The sequence below is a fragment of the Myzus persicae genome, unplaced genomic scaffold (genome assembly GCF_001856785.1).
Source record: "Myzus persicae strain clone G006 unplaced genomic scaffold, MPER_G0061.0, whole genome shotgun sequence".
NCBI classification, from domain to species: domain Eukaryota; kingdom Metazoa; phylum Arthropoda; class Insecta; order Hemiptera; family Aphididae; genus Myzus; species Myzus persicae.
Window position 1 is genome coordinate 150,733 of NW_019103832.1, and position 16,313 is coordinate 167,045.

Consider the following 16,313-nt stretch of genomic DNA (forward strand, 5'->3'; position numbering starts at 1 on the left):
AAATGTTAACACCTATTTTTAGTACATAATTTGGATTGGACGAATTTTTTCAAGTCAATTTGACTCATAATACTTGGCTCTAAGTTCAAAATTGAATGAATGACAGCCATTATTAAATTTTGAAAAAAAAAACGCTTATTTACCTGTATAGCTTATTAATTTTTGGTTCATATATGTAATTTTTTTTCATGAAATGTTCTAATTTCCATGCAAAAATCTTCACTCCCTTTCCGACAAAATGCTAAAAATACACGATCTACCTACCTATAATATGAAATTAGAAAAATGTGGACGACTTAGGTAGTTGTTTCGAAAACATGCGAATTTAAAAGTTTATATACAAGACGCAGACAATTTTTTACTGTCAGGTCTTTTTTGACATGGTTTTTCCAATTAAAATTATCAAACAATTTTTTTATCCAATACGAATTAACGCAGTATGCAAGTAGTAGGTATAGGCTTAAAACTTATTACTTATTAGTAAATAGCAGTATAGACAATTTAAAAATTATAAAAAAAAAATTCATATGTATTTTGATCACGTTCACATCCCAGAGCTTTATAACCTACCACACAGTATAAGTACAGATATTGAGATATTTATTGATATTATAACTGAATTACAGTTACAGTATATCTGTTGTCTTGTAATAACATTAACAAGATTTTTGGAAAAAGGAGTGATCAAAGAATAAAACATCGATTTCAAAAATATTTTTTTTTCAATTCTACCTAATTACAATAAATTGTTCCGAGTTCGTGTTCTACATAAATTAATGGCAATACGAGATATAACAAATAAATAATTTTGTGAAATATTAGACAACTATTATGCTTTAAAAATAGCCTTTCAACCAGAAGAAAAAAAAATTATGCTCATAGTAAAGTAACTTGTGAATATGTAAGCTCCCTTTATTATCACCAATGCAATATGTAATACCTATGTATACAATTTTTGCTGCATTTGCTAGTCCAATAAGCATATTTATATTAACATATAATTTAAAATTATAGTATTTTTGACTTTTTTATATAGATGTGATTCGTGAAAAATAATTAAATGTATTCAATGAAAATGTTCAAGAAAAATATAAAGATTCTTGTTAATTTATATATCTAACTTAAGTATACTATACATTCAATCGAAATTTTATCATTTAGGTATAAAATGGTAACATAAACATTTCAAATTTTCTATGTACCTATCTGTGGTTATTCGTTTTTGAATTACAACTAAATAAGGAAATCGTTACATTATTTCGTAAAAATGTTAAACTTCAGATTGTCAAGAAAAATATGCTTCCTCCCAGAGGACACAGTATACTGGTAAGGTAGTGTATCCCCTCCGCTATTGTCCAGCGCCGGGATGTTCCCCGTGGCGCAACAGCCGTAGGCTATGCCGCCGGCGTCTGGTCGTTGTCTTTGTTGTCTTTTTCCAGCGGACGAGCGAGACGCAACGTCCCGTCCGCTTGCCGCCGCCGCCACAACCTCGGGTGATCACGAAATTCGGTGTGTTGTGAGCGTGTACCGTCTTGTACCAATTGTCGTAAGGCAGTTGGGGCCTGACTTATTTTGCCCGTGCTGGCCGTGCACCGACTATTGTACCAATGTACCGGTGTTGCCGTGTTGGTCGTTAAGGTAGAAGACGCTATCGCCTTACCAGCGTGGAACCAAGGCCATGACGTCCTCCGGACCTTGCAGACCAGGTCTATTATTTATTATTTAAGTTGATCTATGTAGACAAACTCATGTGTGGCAGTTGTCATTATTAATTCATATTATTATTATTGCAATTGTAGCGCATATATTGCCCGGGCGTTTTATAATTATACTTATTAATGTCTTATTGTAAAATATACATATTGCGCACTGAGCCTATTGAAAGTGCATACTGCATATATTATATAAATTTGTATTAGGCCTTATAAATAGCTGGGTAACCTCTTCGCGTCCTCAACACTCCGCAAGTCGTTGCCGCTAACCGCGATTCCAAAGCAGGAGCGGCTTCGGCGCAGACGGTTAAGCTCAACTTTTTTTTTTTAAATCCTGTAATAACATTTTAAGAGTTAATTTGTACAACGTGTCAACGTTTTAAATTTTAGGTATATATTTATATTTATTGTTATATTACTTATTGTACTCGATGAATAGATTGTAATTCTTCATAATAAAGTCAAATATATTTTTTTTTTTTTTAAAAGGTATAAATATTAAACATTTTATGAATTCTTAACCGTAAAATAATTTGTACATTTTGACAATTTTGACAAATTCCATCAAAATTTCAACTATAAATACTAAAAAAAATATTTTTTGATTGTTATAAGAAAAACTTACGAAGAACTTTTTATTAAATTTTTAAAACATTTTATCGACATTAATAGAAAAAAAATAGAAAATGCCTAATTTCTATAAATAGCTGTCGAAATAATTTGAAAAATTCATCATACAGAAAATGCTGATAATACATTTGATGAAAATTTCAAGTACCTATACGGAACGGTTGTTCATTTTTCAATTGCGCAAAAAAACAAAATTGATTTTGATTAAAAACTTCAGGTTTCCTTTAAGTTTTTCCTCCCAATGATTTTTTGAAAAATGATTGTGATATTCAATTTTAGCAGATAATGTTCTTACTTAAAAATTCGATGATGTGTCAATTTTTTTTGATTTATTGTTATTTCAAATAATATACAATTAAATATTCCTAATATAAATAAAAAAATGTGAAAAAAGTTGTCTCCAAAAGCCTGAGCTCGTGGGAATATTAATAGCACACTATTGAAACTAGTGTCCTTTTAAATAAAATATTATTTAAAGAATTACAATTTTTTTAGAGATTAAAATCTGACTGTTGGGCATTTTTTTACATTGTAATTAAACAATCAAAGATAATAGATGTGGAGTATTATTATAAAACAAAACAAATGCAAACAAAATTCTATATTCATTTAAAAAATATAATTTTTCAATACAATCAATCAAAATATTTCTAAAATCACAGAAACAATTGCCATTACATTTTTCTCCCATTACGGCTATTAATATTACGATATAATTAATAAACAAAATATAATATTTCTATTACTAAAAATAAAATAAAATATACCTATATTATAAAAGTTGAAACATGATAAAATATTACAGTTTTATCTTATACGTAAATTAAAGCTAATAACAAAAAATAACATAAATTAAAAGTACAAAACCATGGAGTGTAAAATGTTATAACTTTTATATGATCACAATTACCTTTTTCAATATTATAAAATTATTTGTTGCTAATTACTAATAATTAAACTAATCATTTTAGCTAATAGGATATTATGGACTATAGTTTAATGTTCGTGCTAAGCGAGGTTTTTGGTTCCCAAAATATCAAATTAATACATAATTAAAACGATAATATTATTGAATTAATTCATTCACTAATAAAATAGGCAATATAAAACTTAAATTTACCCAATAAAAACCATGGTGTAGAAAATTTTTTTCTGATTTTAGATTTAAAAAAGTTATCCGAAAGTTTAATAAATTATTTTCTAATAAAAATTGAAATGACTGATATCGATTTCAATCATTAACTAACCTAACCTGATAATAGCTACTAATTAGAAGAAAATTATACACGAAAAATAAAATATCAAATTTAAAAAGCTCTAACTATTATTGATTTTTCTCCATCATGCAGAACATGCCAAATTTGTATATTATATAATCAATACTGAGCACAGAGAAAATAATAAACAATAGATATTAAATTGTATGTTGACTTAAAGATTACTATTAGTCTTAAGTAAAGTCAATTTACTATGTTGCATACATGGATATAATACGATTGACAGGGGTAACAATACAATCATATGTAACATCCTCTTGAAATAATGATTATTAAATAGATTCAGTGACAACAAAATATAATTTAAAATTTAGTTATAAGAAAACTATATTTATATTTTATATCAGGTAAAAAATAAATCATTATTCGTATAAATTAGAAAACAAAAATGTACAATGATTAAAAGTTAGTTAATAGAAATTTCATAAATAAAATATTAATTAAGGAAAACATAAGTATTATTACTTAAAAAATATTTACATTTATATGAATTAATTTCATAGTAAATATCTATTACCTAAGCACCAATCATTCATAATACAGTAAAATAGTGGGAGAAAACCAAATTATAATATATAATATATTAACCTTAAATAATAAACTCCCAATGAGTATTTTACCTGTAAAACAAAAATTAAAATTTATTAAAATTCTTATACTATTAAACTTTGGTTGATTCTATAATACCTAAGTTCTAATATGCATACATTGTGACTTAAATATCAATAATTAAGAATATAAAATTCAAAAAGTTATTATTGAATAGATATTTTAATAAACTCAGCTTACTTTTATCTCCGCCTGGGTTTTAATCTATTGATTAAATTTTGAAGTTTTAAAGCAGGCCCTAATTTAAGTCCCATGTATTTCATCATTGTATCAGAGTTTAATAATAGCAAGGCTTTTCCATCAATTTCCTAAAATAATTATTTCATTTAATTATTATTTATTATGTTACTATTGGAAAAATATTTTCAAAAATTTGATCATAAAAAAGAAATCTTACATGTTTTCTAAAAAGATCGGCAAATGTATTTAATTGTAGGTCTATACAGTTTATATGTTGAATAACATCTTCTACAGACCATTCTGCAGGGTCTACAGGTAATCTTATAGGCCCTTCAGTTGGGGTTGTTGAAGATGCAGCTTCCATTTCAGGTTCAGTTGTACAAGGTTTTTTTGTTACTAATGTAACTTCATCGGGAGTGGAACTTTCTGGTGAACCATGTCGTTTTATACTTTTGCTAACATTTGTTATTACATCATTCACATCTAAAATGAAAATTATTATACAAATATTATAAAATTTTCATACTACTATAATTAAATATTATTTACTCTTTTCTAGTTTACACTCGGAGCAAACATTTAAAGCAGGACTTAATAAATTTTTGCAGCATGACAAATCTTCTAACAGAGTTCTAATATAATCCCAGAACTCATCTGTTTTCTCAATTTTTGGTAATTTAAAAACTCTAGATTTTCCTTCATATGTAGCTGAATATCAAAAAAATTGTTTAATATTATTATTTTGTAGTGCATTTCAAAAAAAAATATTATTTGTTCTTGACAAACCTTTCAATCAAAACTTTTTAAAACATTTTTATGAACTAATACAGCAAAAATATATTGAGAGATTTGAAATTATTGCTGTGTTTGTTCGGAGGGGGTTATAGGGGTTAGCCTGGGTTGGTTCTTTATAAATGCAAAGAAACAGGGTCAAGTGCCTCACAACAGAGTACATGTCTATTCCAATTAAATAATAATGAAAAATAGTGCTTTAGCAATGCAAAGCTATTTTATTATAATCAGACCTAAGTTCAAAAACATGTAATAAAAAAATGATTATAATCACTAATTTATATAAAAATGAAGAATAATGCCATCATAATAAATTAATCAATTATTATTATCCAATAATAATGATTAAAATTATGATAAAATATGTTAGTTGACTGCATTGTTATTATTATCTGTTGTTTATACCTGTTATTGTACATGTACTGTCACCTTGTTTCTTCATCAATGTTGTAACTGATTGTATATCATGTGCAGTGTTTACTAAATGTTGTATAGTGTCTTTCAAAACTTTTTGTACTAATCCAGGCCCTAATTGCTTGGGAAGTTCAAACAATTTAGAAGAATCCATAAATGGTCCACACTTGCACTCATGGTTTATAAATACTGAAAATAAAAATGTTTTAATATTTAAAATAAGATTTTTAAATAAAACTTGTAATACCAGAACATGATTCTTGGATAACTTCTAAATCACTTGCACTATCTGGAGTTAAATTTAGAGAATCATTAAAATTTTGTTTCACATTTGCTGAAGACTGTGCACTATTTGGTCTACTTCCTGAATAACGAGATCCTGTAATAGTTTATTTGTTAATTTATTTTACTATAATTACTAAGTCTAATATGTATTACCTTTATGGCCAGGTGGCTGAAGTGGGTGGCCACTTTTTACACACCACCCCACAGGAAATATATCTCTAGAATCATATGAACACCAATAGTCAAATGCACCTCTCCATCCATCAAATGTAACGAATATATTGTTTTTATTAACATCACCTAATACAATTAATATAAAATAATTTTTTAGTGCATTATTCTTTATTATTTATAAAATATATAAATATAAAAAATAAGTCTACTGAACAAAAATAAGTTAATATAATTAGTTAATTTACCAATAGTTGCCACACAAATTAAATGTGGATTTTTTTTATCAACTGCTTCAATTTTTTGACCAACTTTAAATAAATTGTCAGTAGGAGTATCTGGTTCAGATTTAAAAGCAGTATCGGGCGAATAAAAAGCTCCATTTAGGGTTTTCACTAGGAACATAGGAAATAGTGAACCATTCATACGAAAGCCTAAAAATATATTTAAAACTCAATAACTTACAATAATGTAAACTTTCATCAATATAAATTAAATTAAAATACATAAAATATTATAAATATACCAAGTGGAGGTTGTAACATTCCGCCTTTTTTTTCTGTATAACCAATGGGTTTTAATTCTGAAGAGTCAACTAATCGCCAAAAATCATTTTTATTATCTCCACCATCTAGACGAAGACGTATTCTGGGGCCAACAACTCCTATGACGGTTGCAATACACATAGATGTTATGTTTCGAGGATCCACTGCTTCCAATTTCATACTTGGTTTGAATTCATTTTCCGGAGATACTTCATGCTAAATATAGTAATATTTTATTCTAATAAGTTTTGGAAAATATATGATTTAGAATAAATTTAAGTTTGATGAAATAACATTTGTTTTTTTTTTAAACCTACATTAACTTTTAATAATTGATAGGCGCAAGTATTAAGGTAAAGAAATACTTTTTTTTTACAAAGTATACACTATACAGTATACATATTCATTAAAAATCATTCAAGAGATAATTAACTTTATTTACCTGTTTAAAACAATAAGTAGGAGCTGCTGAGCTTGAAGTTTCTTTAAGATAATTGTCCCAATCAAATACTGGATTACTATGAGCAGAAAATGGATTTTCCACTTGAACATCTCCAAATACAGCTGAAATATTATGTATTTATTATTTAAACATTATACAATTTATATGAACAAATAAAAGATATAAATAGTGAATTATACTATAATATTTAACATTAAAAAAGATTGAATTCATCATTTTTTTGTATTTAACTAGTAATTATAACTTAATTGTACTTGAAAAACTGAAGAACTATAAATTATTTTTTATGATGTATTTTAATAATAGAAATTATAATTAACTACATAATTAATATGTATTGTGTTATGATATTTTTAAAAAATCATAAAATAATCTAAACTATAAACTACGAAGAAAGCAATGTAGTCTTTTATGGTGTATTTTTAATTAGTCAAACTTGTATAATTTTAAAACATGTTTAGAATTAATTTAATATACATGGAAATTATAAAACATATTTTTATATAATACATAACAACTACCTCTCATATAAAAATAAAAAAGTTAAGTTACGGTTTTAAAATGAAATATGTGTACTAACTTTTTTTGGTTTGTTCTTTCCTTTGGTGTTTATTTAAACACGCAGTTGAACAAAAGTTTTTTGGTGTAGAATCGTGATTTTCTTGTTTAACTGGAGAGCCTTTAATTATATTATCACAATTTGCACATCCGTTCTAAAGTAATGGCAACTGAGTTAATTTTAGTTAAATAAATACTAAGATATATATTTGATACTAAAAATATAATTCAAGACTCACACAATATTTAACCTGTAGTGGAATTGAATAACAATTTTTATCTCAATTTTATAACATTAACAAATTGTTAATAATATACAATCAAATATATTTAGTATAATTAAAAGTTTAAAATGCCTATTTGTATTTATTCTTCAAGAAGATAATGAATATGTTCGTACAGTAGCCCGTGAGTTCACAATTTGAATTATAAATACATTGAGTAATATATATAAATTATCTCAATACAAATTAACACGTTGACTATATATGTATTTTTACAGTTTTCACCCAGTGAGTATGATAAAAGTAAAAAAACAGTAGTCTTTTAAAAATAGCATAAATAAACTGCTTCTATATGGTCATACGCCAAAGTATGTGTACATATTCTATGTGGGTCTAATCCACACTAAATAATAATAAAATAACATTCAGCCACGCATAGGGAATAATAAACTATTTACTTTAAGTATAAATTGGACGTCAAACGTGTTGCTGATTGAACCTCATGACGGCAGTTTACCTAACCTAAGCAGTCAACGTGTTAAATTTAATATATACCTTAAATTATTAATTATCCATTGTTATTTTTTATTCTGTTCATAATATTTATATCTTATTTTTTAAATTATTTCTTATCTCATATTCTGTTAATAGTGATATGTTATCTTTCAAGCTGCAATTCAATATATTATATTATATTGTAAATTGTAATTGTCTAAACTAATGGTTCTATACCAATTACGGACTACCAAATATATATAATAAACAAAAAGATCATATTATTTGCAGACAAATTAAAATATATTACAAGCACAGATAATGTTCTTAACTTAAAGTTTGATAATAAGTCAATTCACTTTATTATTATAACAAACAACATTGGTTCTGCTGAACTTAAATAAGGTGTTATACATGGGTTGGAGAGAAAACTTATGTACTAACCTAACTCGTCATCCTTTTAGATTTATGTGTTTATTTATTTTTGAGTTTTATCACTGTTGACCATCTTTTAATTTTAATTATGTAGATGTTATATCTTTTAATATTCTAAGTGTTGTTGATGTTGCTCATTGACACCATACGAAATAATAATAATCCTTTTAGATTTAACCTGGTAGTTAGTCCAGTCATTTTATATTAGATTTTATTTACAAAGGAAGTAAATGTATCAACAATTTGTTTGTATTAAAACTGTAAAAATGATGATATTATTGAATATTATTAATGCAACTATGTTACATTTTAATAATCGTATATACATATGAGAAAGTTTCAGATGTTAAATTACAAAATATTATATAAATATAGACATCAAATAAAATCAAAACAATATATTGTCATGTGGTTTCAACTGCAATCCAGCAGAACTAATTACTATGATATTTAAATAACACATTGGCGACGGGCCTGTTGAAAGCTGTACATCTGTAGAGCAGTGATGAATACAGCAGTACCTACCTAATTGACTAATTCAATAATAACTAATAATACATAATATTGTGTTGCTGGTTCTATGGGTCAGGGCACTAATTATACACAAATTTATTTATAAACTTATGTATACATTATAATTGTTATTTCTCCTTCACAACAATACAACATGGAAACAAATTAAAGATCAATAATCATAATTTTAAAAAATATGTTTTTTTAATTTTAATTTTAATTTTTTTTTTATGCATTTAGTTCCATTATTACTAGCCTCACTACTATGGTATAACAACATTTTACTGTTATCCTAAATAGCTGATTAATTAACTAAATTACAATTATTAAAATAATTACCTTGACATATTCTTTTCGAAATTCTGTAAGACAATTGACAGAGCAAAATTCTTTTTTTCCATTTTGTGTAGGTAATACATAGTTTAAAGGATGTTTTGAGTCATTGCACATAGTACATGTCGACTTTGCCTTTGGAGGGCGACCTTAAAAATGTAATATATGAACTAATTAAAGTATTATTTTTTTTAGATATAGGTACTGATACGTATTTTATAAAGTAGTATCTTAAAAAAATCGTAATTTTAAGAATTTCTACTTAAAATGGAAATTTATTCCTAGTTTAAATTAAAGTACACTGAGTTTTCTTTGAAAAAAGAACTACTCAGTGTGTTTACTCAATACATTTGATATTAATAAGTACAATATAACTGAGACATACCCCTCATCTTGTTGGTTTGCATAAGTATAAAATTAAGTCCAAATTAGTTCTTAATTTTCTATTTTAACCTAGAATATAAAAACAAACAATAATATATTGTTAACATAAGGTTAAGTATATATAGGTACGTACATAAAATAAGTTTAAAAACATTTGAAATTTAACAAATTTAATATAATAGGTATAATCAGAGGTTATAAAAATGTATTTATGTACATATAGCAATAAAATTTCAGTTGGTAATTTCATTATTTTATCTGAATCTTGTTTATATTAATATATAGTATATTACCATATTCATAGCTATAAGAAAATAATAAATGACTGATAAAATAAGTTGGGTACTTAGGTACTCAAGTTTTTTTATTACATTAGATACGATAATAAACAACCTATTTACAAAATTGAATATGAATGATTATAATAAGATATGTAAGTTCATAAAAGTTAGTATTATAACTATTAATTGGCTATTGACAAATTCAATTAATATGGATAAACTTTTTATTTGATAATAGACATTATGTTTCACAGCTAAGAGAATATAAGATTTTAAAAAAATGTAAGTTAATAAGAACCAAAATATACAAATATTTGTTATTGATTGAATATTTATTTCTTAATTATTCTCTAAAATAAAAACATTAAATAAAACAAACTTACTTTAGTTTTACTTGCATAAAAGTTTTGAAGTAGAACAACTAAACAGTAAACTAGGACAATTGTTTTTAAAAGTTGATTAGATTTAGATAAATAGCATTATCGGCTTTTTAAGAGTAGTAAGGAAAACGTCAACAAAAGAACTTGGTCCGCCATTGGCCGGATATGAAGATAACAGTGGTTTACAAAATGCAAAGCTTACAATATCACGGTTGGAAATACAACCGTGGTTTACTTTAATTTATGAATAGAGAATACCGCGGACAGCTGATATATGTGATGAATCCAAATTATAAATATCATGGAACAAAATAATTTTATTAATGTCAGCTCAAACACAGAATAATAATCTGTGGATACAACTGTGGATTTTAAATTTTTTGTGAATTTTGGAGATAACTGATAACATTTTTATTTTTTTTATCACTTTCTATCCCTATTGTTCTGTGCTACCAAGGACCTAAGGCGATTACCATTACTATAACTATATCTACGCTAAAACAGTGGTCAGTGAATAGTGCTTATTATTTTGATTGTAAGGTGTGAACTGCATTGTGTCAATTATCATATTATTATTTTAACAAAACATTACAGCTTAATCTCGTTTAAATTAATACGATTATTCTTCAAAACGTTTGAATCGATTTGTTAATTAACTTAATCAATAACCACCAACTTCAAGTTACTTCAAGTCCTTTCATTGGACTTATATTTCTATTTGAAAGTGTGACCACACCCATCGAAAATAGGCCTATCCGATACTGCAGTCATGGACATGATGATTTCCAATCTGCAACAGCAGCGGCAGATAACAGAACAGCTTCGTCGAGAAGCAGCTGTGAAACGTATACCCGTTTCACAAGCTATACAGGATATTATAAAGTATATCAGGGAAAGAGAATTGGAAGATTGTCTTATGGTTGGTTTTTCGTCGCAGAAAGCTAATCCATTCAGAGAGAAAAGTAGTTGTGCAGTTATTTAAACTATGTATTATTTAAAAGTTAAAACTTATCAGTTTATATTGAAAGTTTAAAGGAAACAAAAATATACAATTTTTACTATACCCACTGTATTAACGAGTTATGAGTTTGATCAATTATAATTATTTTAACTTCTCTATTACAATTTTTTTTTTGCTTAGTTAAGTACCAGTGAAAATGTCTATCTCATATAATATGTATAATCTGATTCATTTTTTTAAGTAATAAAATGTTTGTATGACAAATAATATTTTTAGTTTGTACCTTTCATTTGTGTTTAGTTTTTGTGGACCAGAGTAAAATACCAACTACTTAAGTTATTTTGATTGATTCATTGAGTCATATTCATACATCAAATTATACTAGTAATAAGTAGATAACTGTACAAAAGTGAAGAAAGTAAACTTTCTTGGTTAAATTAATTGAAGAGAAAATCATAAAATGTCGGTAAAAAAAATAGATAGGTACTCTAAATTCTTAATAAAATGTTAATAAAACAATCTTTTTCAAAAACGTTTTAATGAAGATTAATTCCAATGATACAAATAATAATTCCAAATAACCACGCTAAAAATAAATATTGAAAACAATTAAAGACAAATATTGGAATATATAATCATATTCGTTAACAGTAAGTTATCTCCAAAAACAATCAAAATCTGTATTAGTAACAATTTTTGAAATCTATTAATTTTAGAAGCTAATTAAGTAATGAAATACAACAAGTTACCTACTTTTTATTAATATTAAACGAAACTTTATACTTATTTGTTTTTATTGCTTCTACAATATGTCTAAAAATTCATTTAATATAAAACACAATTTAAAAATAAAATATAACGTATTCTAAGTAAAAATTGATTATTTGGTGATTCCAATAACTCCACAAGCAATTCTGGCTCCAGCATTTCCTGTAGTTGCACTTAATTCATGTCCTCCTTTACCTAAATCATCTTCGTCAGCATGAACCTATAAAGAAATATTTTTTATTATAAATAAAATGTTAGTACATTGATTGAATTAAGTAAACGTAATATCAGTGTTATGCTAAAAATAATCATATACATTTTATAATTTCCTAATTTCTATGAATTATTCTCAAAATGAACACATAATCATTGAAGTGCATAATTAGTTCTTTTGCTTATTTTAAAAAATTTAAAAAGTACTTACAACTAAAGTACGACCTATAATATTGAGAGGTCCCGTAAGCGATATGATTGGGTCATTGAAATTTATGTTTGTCACCGATGAACCAGGAGCTTCAATATTACCTAAGTCACCAACATGTCTCACACCATCATCAGGAGCTCCATGGGTTTTTCCAAAAGGATTAAAATGTGGACCCGAGCTCATACAACCTAAAAAAAAATATAATAATATATCATTTATCAGGATTTAAGACTTAATTATATTTATATATTAAAGATAGGAATAAGAATAATTTAAATTAACTGATATGGGATCATAATGATACTCATGGGTTAATATAAAAATGATGTATTTTCCATTATATTTTATTGATTTTAAATTGAATATAGTCATGTCTATGAGGACACACCAGACGATTAAATGAAAAACCAGAAACCAATATTTACTAGTTGAAAACTGAAGGTTTATCGAATAGGTATTTCTAAGATGGGTCGCTAGTAATTAAAAAGAAGACAAATGCAAATAGTTGTATTTAACTGGAAACAACTAATCAATTTTGCTTAATCTAGCTCTAGGACTGCAAAAACTCCAATATGACAACATGTACAATCTTTTGATTTGCACACTGAATTCCGCGGTGATCAACGGATTGAGCACACATTATTGAGAAGTAAATTAATGATAAAATAATATGAATCTCTTAATTTTATGCCGATAAAAATATATATGATACATGTTCTATTTGCCCCTCTCTCTTTTAGAACGACACTGCGTAGTCAGAACAACATGACAAAATATGATAAGCTAAATTAAAAGGTTAGAACATTTTGTAAATTATTTTCAAATATATTGTGTAACTTACCATTAGTATTATCACCAAATTCGTGTATATGAAATCCATGGCGGCCTTTAGATAGTCCAGTTATTTCACCAGTTACTTCAACCGGGGCTTTATCGTCCTAAAAAATTTAATTAAATAATAAATACGATTAACAAGAACAACTTTTGTATCTGCATTGTAATTATGTAGGTACTTACAGTTTGTGAGAAAAAAATGGTACCCTTGACATTTTCACCGTTCAAAACACAGACGGCTTTAACCATTTTTTAAAAATTACTTTTTCGGGTACGTTCCACAATATTGCTCAACTCACACGTTAAAAGGTTCGTAATAAAAAGTAAATTGTATGCGATTTTATTCAGTAAATATTATGGCCTAATGAATAATGATTAAATTACAGAGTGTGTGAGACTTTTCAACGTGAGTACGTGACCTCGAGTATGTAATTATGAGACTTGAAACACGGTCACGGAATGTACGATAATTATTAATATAACTATGGAAGAATTGAAAAATATCAAAACAAAATAAACTAACTTGAAATAATGAAAAATGTATTCTCCCGGCTTGTTGTATCTAATATCTATGGGTATCGGGTTGTATACTTTAATGTCATTATAAATATGAAGTTCATAACGACATTACGACAATATAACCAGTGTGTTTTAAAGTCCGAGCGTTCCTAAAATGCTTAGATCGTATTCATGTACGATCGACATCTAATATTCTAATCTAAAAATAGTAAAATTTAATAGGTTTCAAGTAATTTATGGTGTTATTTAATGTTTAACAATTTTTTTAAATGATAAATATTAAATCTTCAAGAAATTATAATATGTATGTAGTATTGTAGTGCGTACCATGTGATAGAATGATTTAACAATATTGCCTATGGTTTATTTTAATATTTATACGCTAATGAATAGTTAGGGTATGATATTTTAGGTAATCGGAAAAAAAGCAAACTTTACATTTTTTTTTTTCAAAAAAATTTAATAACTCGAGATATTTCCAATATTTTACTTAATCAATAAAATATACTTGGTTATTATGTAGCTTAGCCCTTCCCCCTTTTCACTATCTTCTCTCCCATTAAAAGGTTTTATTTCATTTATTGATTATTTTGTTTAACCATTTCTTAATAAATAATAAATATGCCATTTGACATTTATAGCAAACTATTTTAAGAATAGAAGCAAAAAATGTAAAATTAATTTAAAATCGTGCCCGAAGAAGCACATGACTTGATGGAATCATCTTTGATCAAACATACGTAAATGAAACATACATAATTATTGGCGGAGGAAATACATTAAAATTCCGAAAAGTACCAAGTCTTTTTCCACCTGAAATTTGGAATGTACACGAAAGTACATAACATAACATCGAGCTTACAAATAACTAAACCGAAGGTTTCAATGATAGATTTTCGAAGTTGGTAAGCTATGAACTCTATAGACCTATAAAGAAATCTTTAAAAATCTATGATAAATTTGGAACCTCATAAAGAAAATGAGTTGCAGTTGATGAGACAAAACCCCAGCAACGGTTATTAGTTATTGCTTATCAATTATCAGTTATCACTTATCAGCACTATCCAACAAAAAAAAAAACTTAAGAAGTATGAAAAAATGCAATTTAATTTAAAAAAAAAAAAATTATAAAAGTATAGAGATATGCTACGTGATGTACCGATTTTATTATTTGGTAGGTATATCTCATACTACAAGGTTTACATTATAAATTATATTATGATAAATGTATGTTATATAATTATTGATGCAATATGCATTTAATTCTATATTTTATTTTAACTTATGAGCTATACATTTTTTAAAATTTTACCAACAATAAACGTGACTTATACCTAATATAATGTTTTACTTATTATTTTTACTAATGCCCTATTTACTACCCTACTTATTGTGTTTATATTTCTAAATAATATTTTATATTTGGAATCATTACGTAATATATTTTGAAATTAATTAATTTTTGCAAAGTAGAATATATTATTTTAAGTCTGTGGTGTTAAGAAAAAAATTAACTATACTGCATATTGCCCTATTAGTTTTTGCTATACTTATACCTGAACCTAAGTCTTTTTTTATTTTATTTTTTTTCCTCGTGCTTTTATTTCATTTATTTTTTTTTCAATTGCCTTATTTCCTAGATTCTTGATTCATATACCAGCTATTTCATATTTAATACCATAAACTTTTGTTTAATGTTCATCATTTAAGAAGACGTGGCACCAGCAAGTGTTACAAGTGCTCACCTAACATAACAAATTTTACTCTCAGTAGATCACGTTTGGCTCCGTTAGTTAGAAAATTAGTGGATTGACCCATCATAAAATTAAAGATAAGATGATTATCATTTTAATATTTACAAACAATTTATAATTGCAAAATAATCATAAGTCGCTTTAAAATTAAAATATAATAAAAACCCTGAGTTGCCCTACATGGGTACCTAATAATTATACCTACCTTTTATACCTACCCATTGCATAACTCATTAATATACTCATTAATTTTTAAACCAACTTTAGTCAATAGTCAATGAACCAAACATCTATTATTATGATCGTACAGAATAATAGATTTTAGAATCAAGTTTAATTTTGCCCCCCCCTCCTTTGAAAGTTCCTTATGGG

General features: G+C 26.3%; 3 protein-coding genes across 3 annotated transcripts; 1 reads left to right on the forward strand and 2 right to left on the reverse strand.

The window, feature by feature from the left end:
• Window positions 1–3,641: 3,641 nt before the first annotated feature.
• LOC111035378 (polycomb protein Scm) lies at window positions 3,642–10,843 on the reverse strand. Its single transcript, XM_022316968.1, has 14 exons — window positions 10,685–10,843; window positions 10,022–10,089; window positions 9,643–9,785; window positions 7,659–7,791; window positions 7,058–7,179; window positions 6,597–6,831; window positions 6,319–6,504; window positions 6,053–6,199; window positions 5,862–5,993; window positions 5,606–5,803; window positions 4,958–5,116; window positions 4,626–4,891; window positions 4,409–4,536; window positions 3,642–4,239 (listed from the first exon to the last, which is right to left on the reverse strand). The coding sequence occupies exons 2-13, from the start codon at window positions 10,041–10,043 to the stop codon at window positions 4,411–4,413; spliced, it is 1,869 nt and encodes a 622-aa protein (XP_022172660.1). The 5' UTR covers window positions 10,044–10,089; window positions 10,685–10,843; the 3' UTR covers window positions 3,642–4,239; window positions 4,409–4,410.
• A 167-nt stretch (window positions 10,844–11,010) lies between these two features.
• LOC111035380 (guanine nucleotide-binding protein subunit gamma-1-like) lies at window positions 11,011–11,911 on the forward strand. Its single transcript, XM_022316970.1, has one exon. The coding sequence runs from the start codon at window positions 11,451–11,453 to the stop codon at window positions 11,661–11,663; it is 213 nt and encodes a 70-aa protein (XP_022172662.1). The 5' UTR covers window positions 11,011–11,450; the 3' UTR covers window positions 11,664–11,911.
• Window positions 11,912–12,251: 340 nt separating this feature from the next.
• Window positions 12,252–14,216, reverse strand: LOC111035379 (superoxide dismutase [Cu-Zn]). The gene is made up of 4 exons (XM_022316969.1): window positions 13,852–14,216; window positions 13,676–13,772; window positions 12,835–13,022; window positions 12,252–12,630 (listed from the first exon to the last, which is right to left on the reverse strand). The coding sequence occupies exons 1-4, from the start codon at window positions 13,915–13,917 to the stop codon at window positions 12,523–12,525; spliced, it is 459 nt and encodes a 152-aa protein (XP_022172661.1). The 5' UTR covers window positions 13,918–14,216; the 3' UTR covers window positions 12,252–12,522.
• Window positions 14,217–16,313: the final 2,097 nt, after the last annotated feature.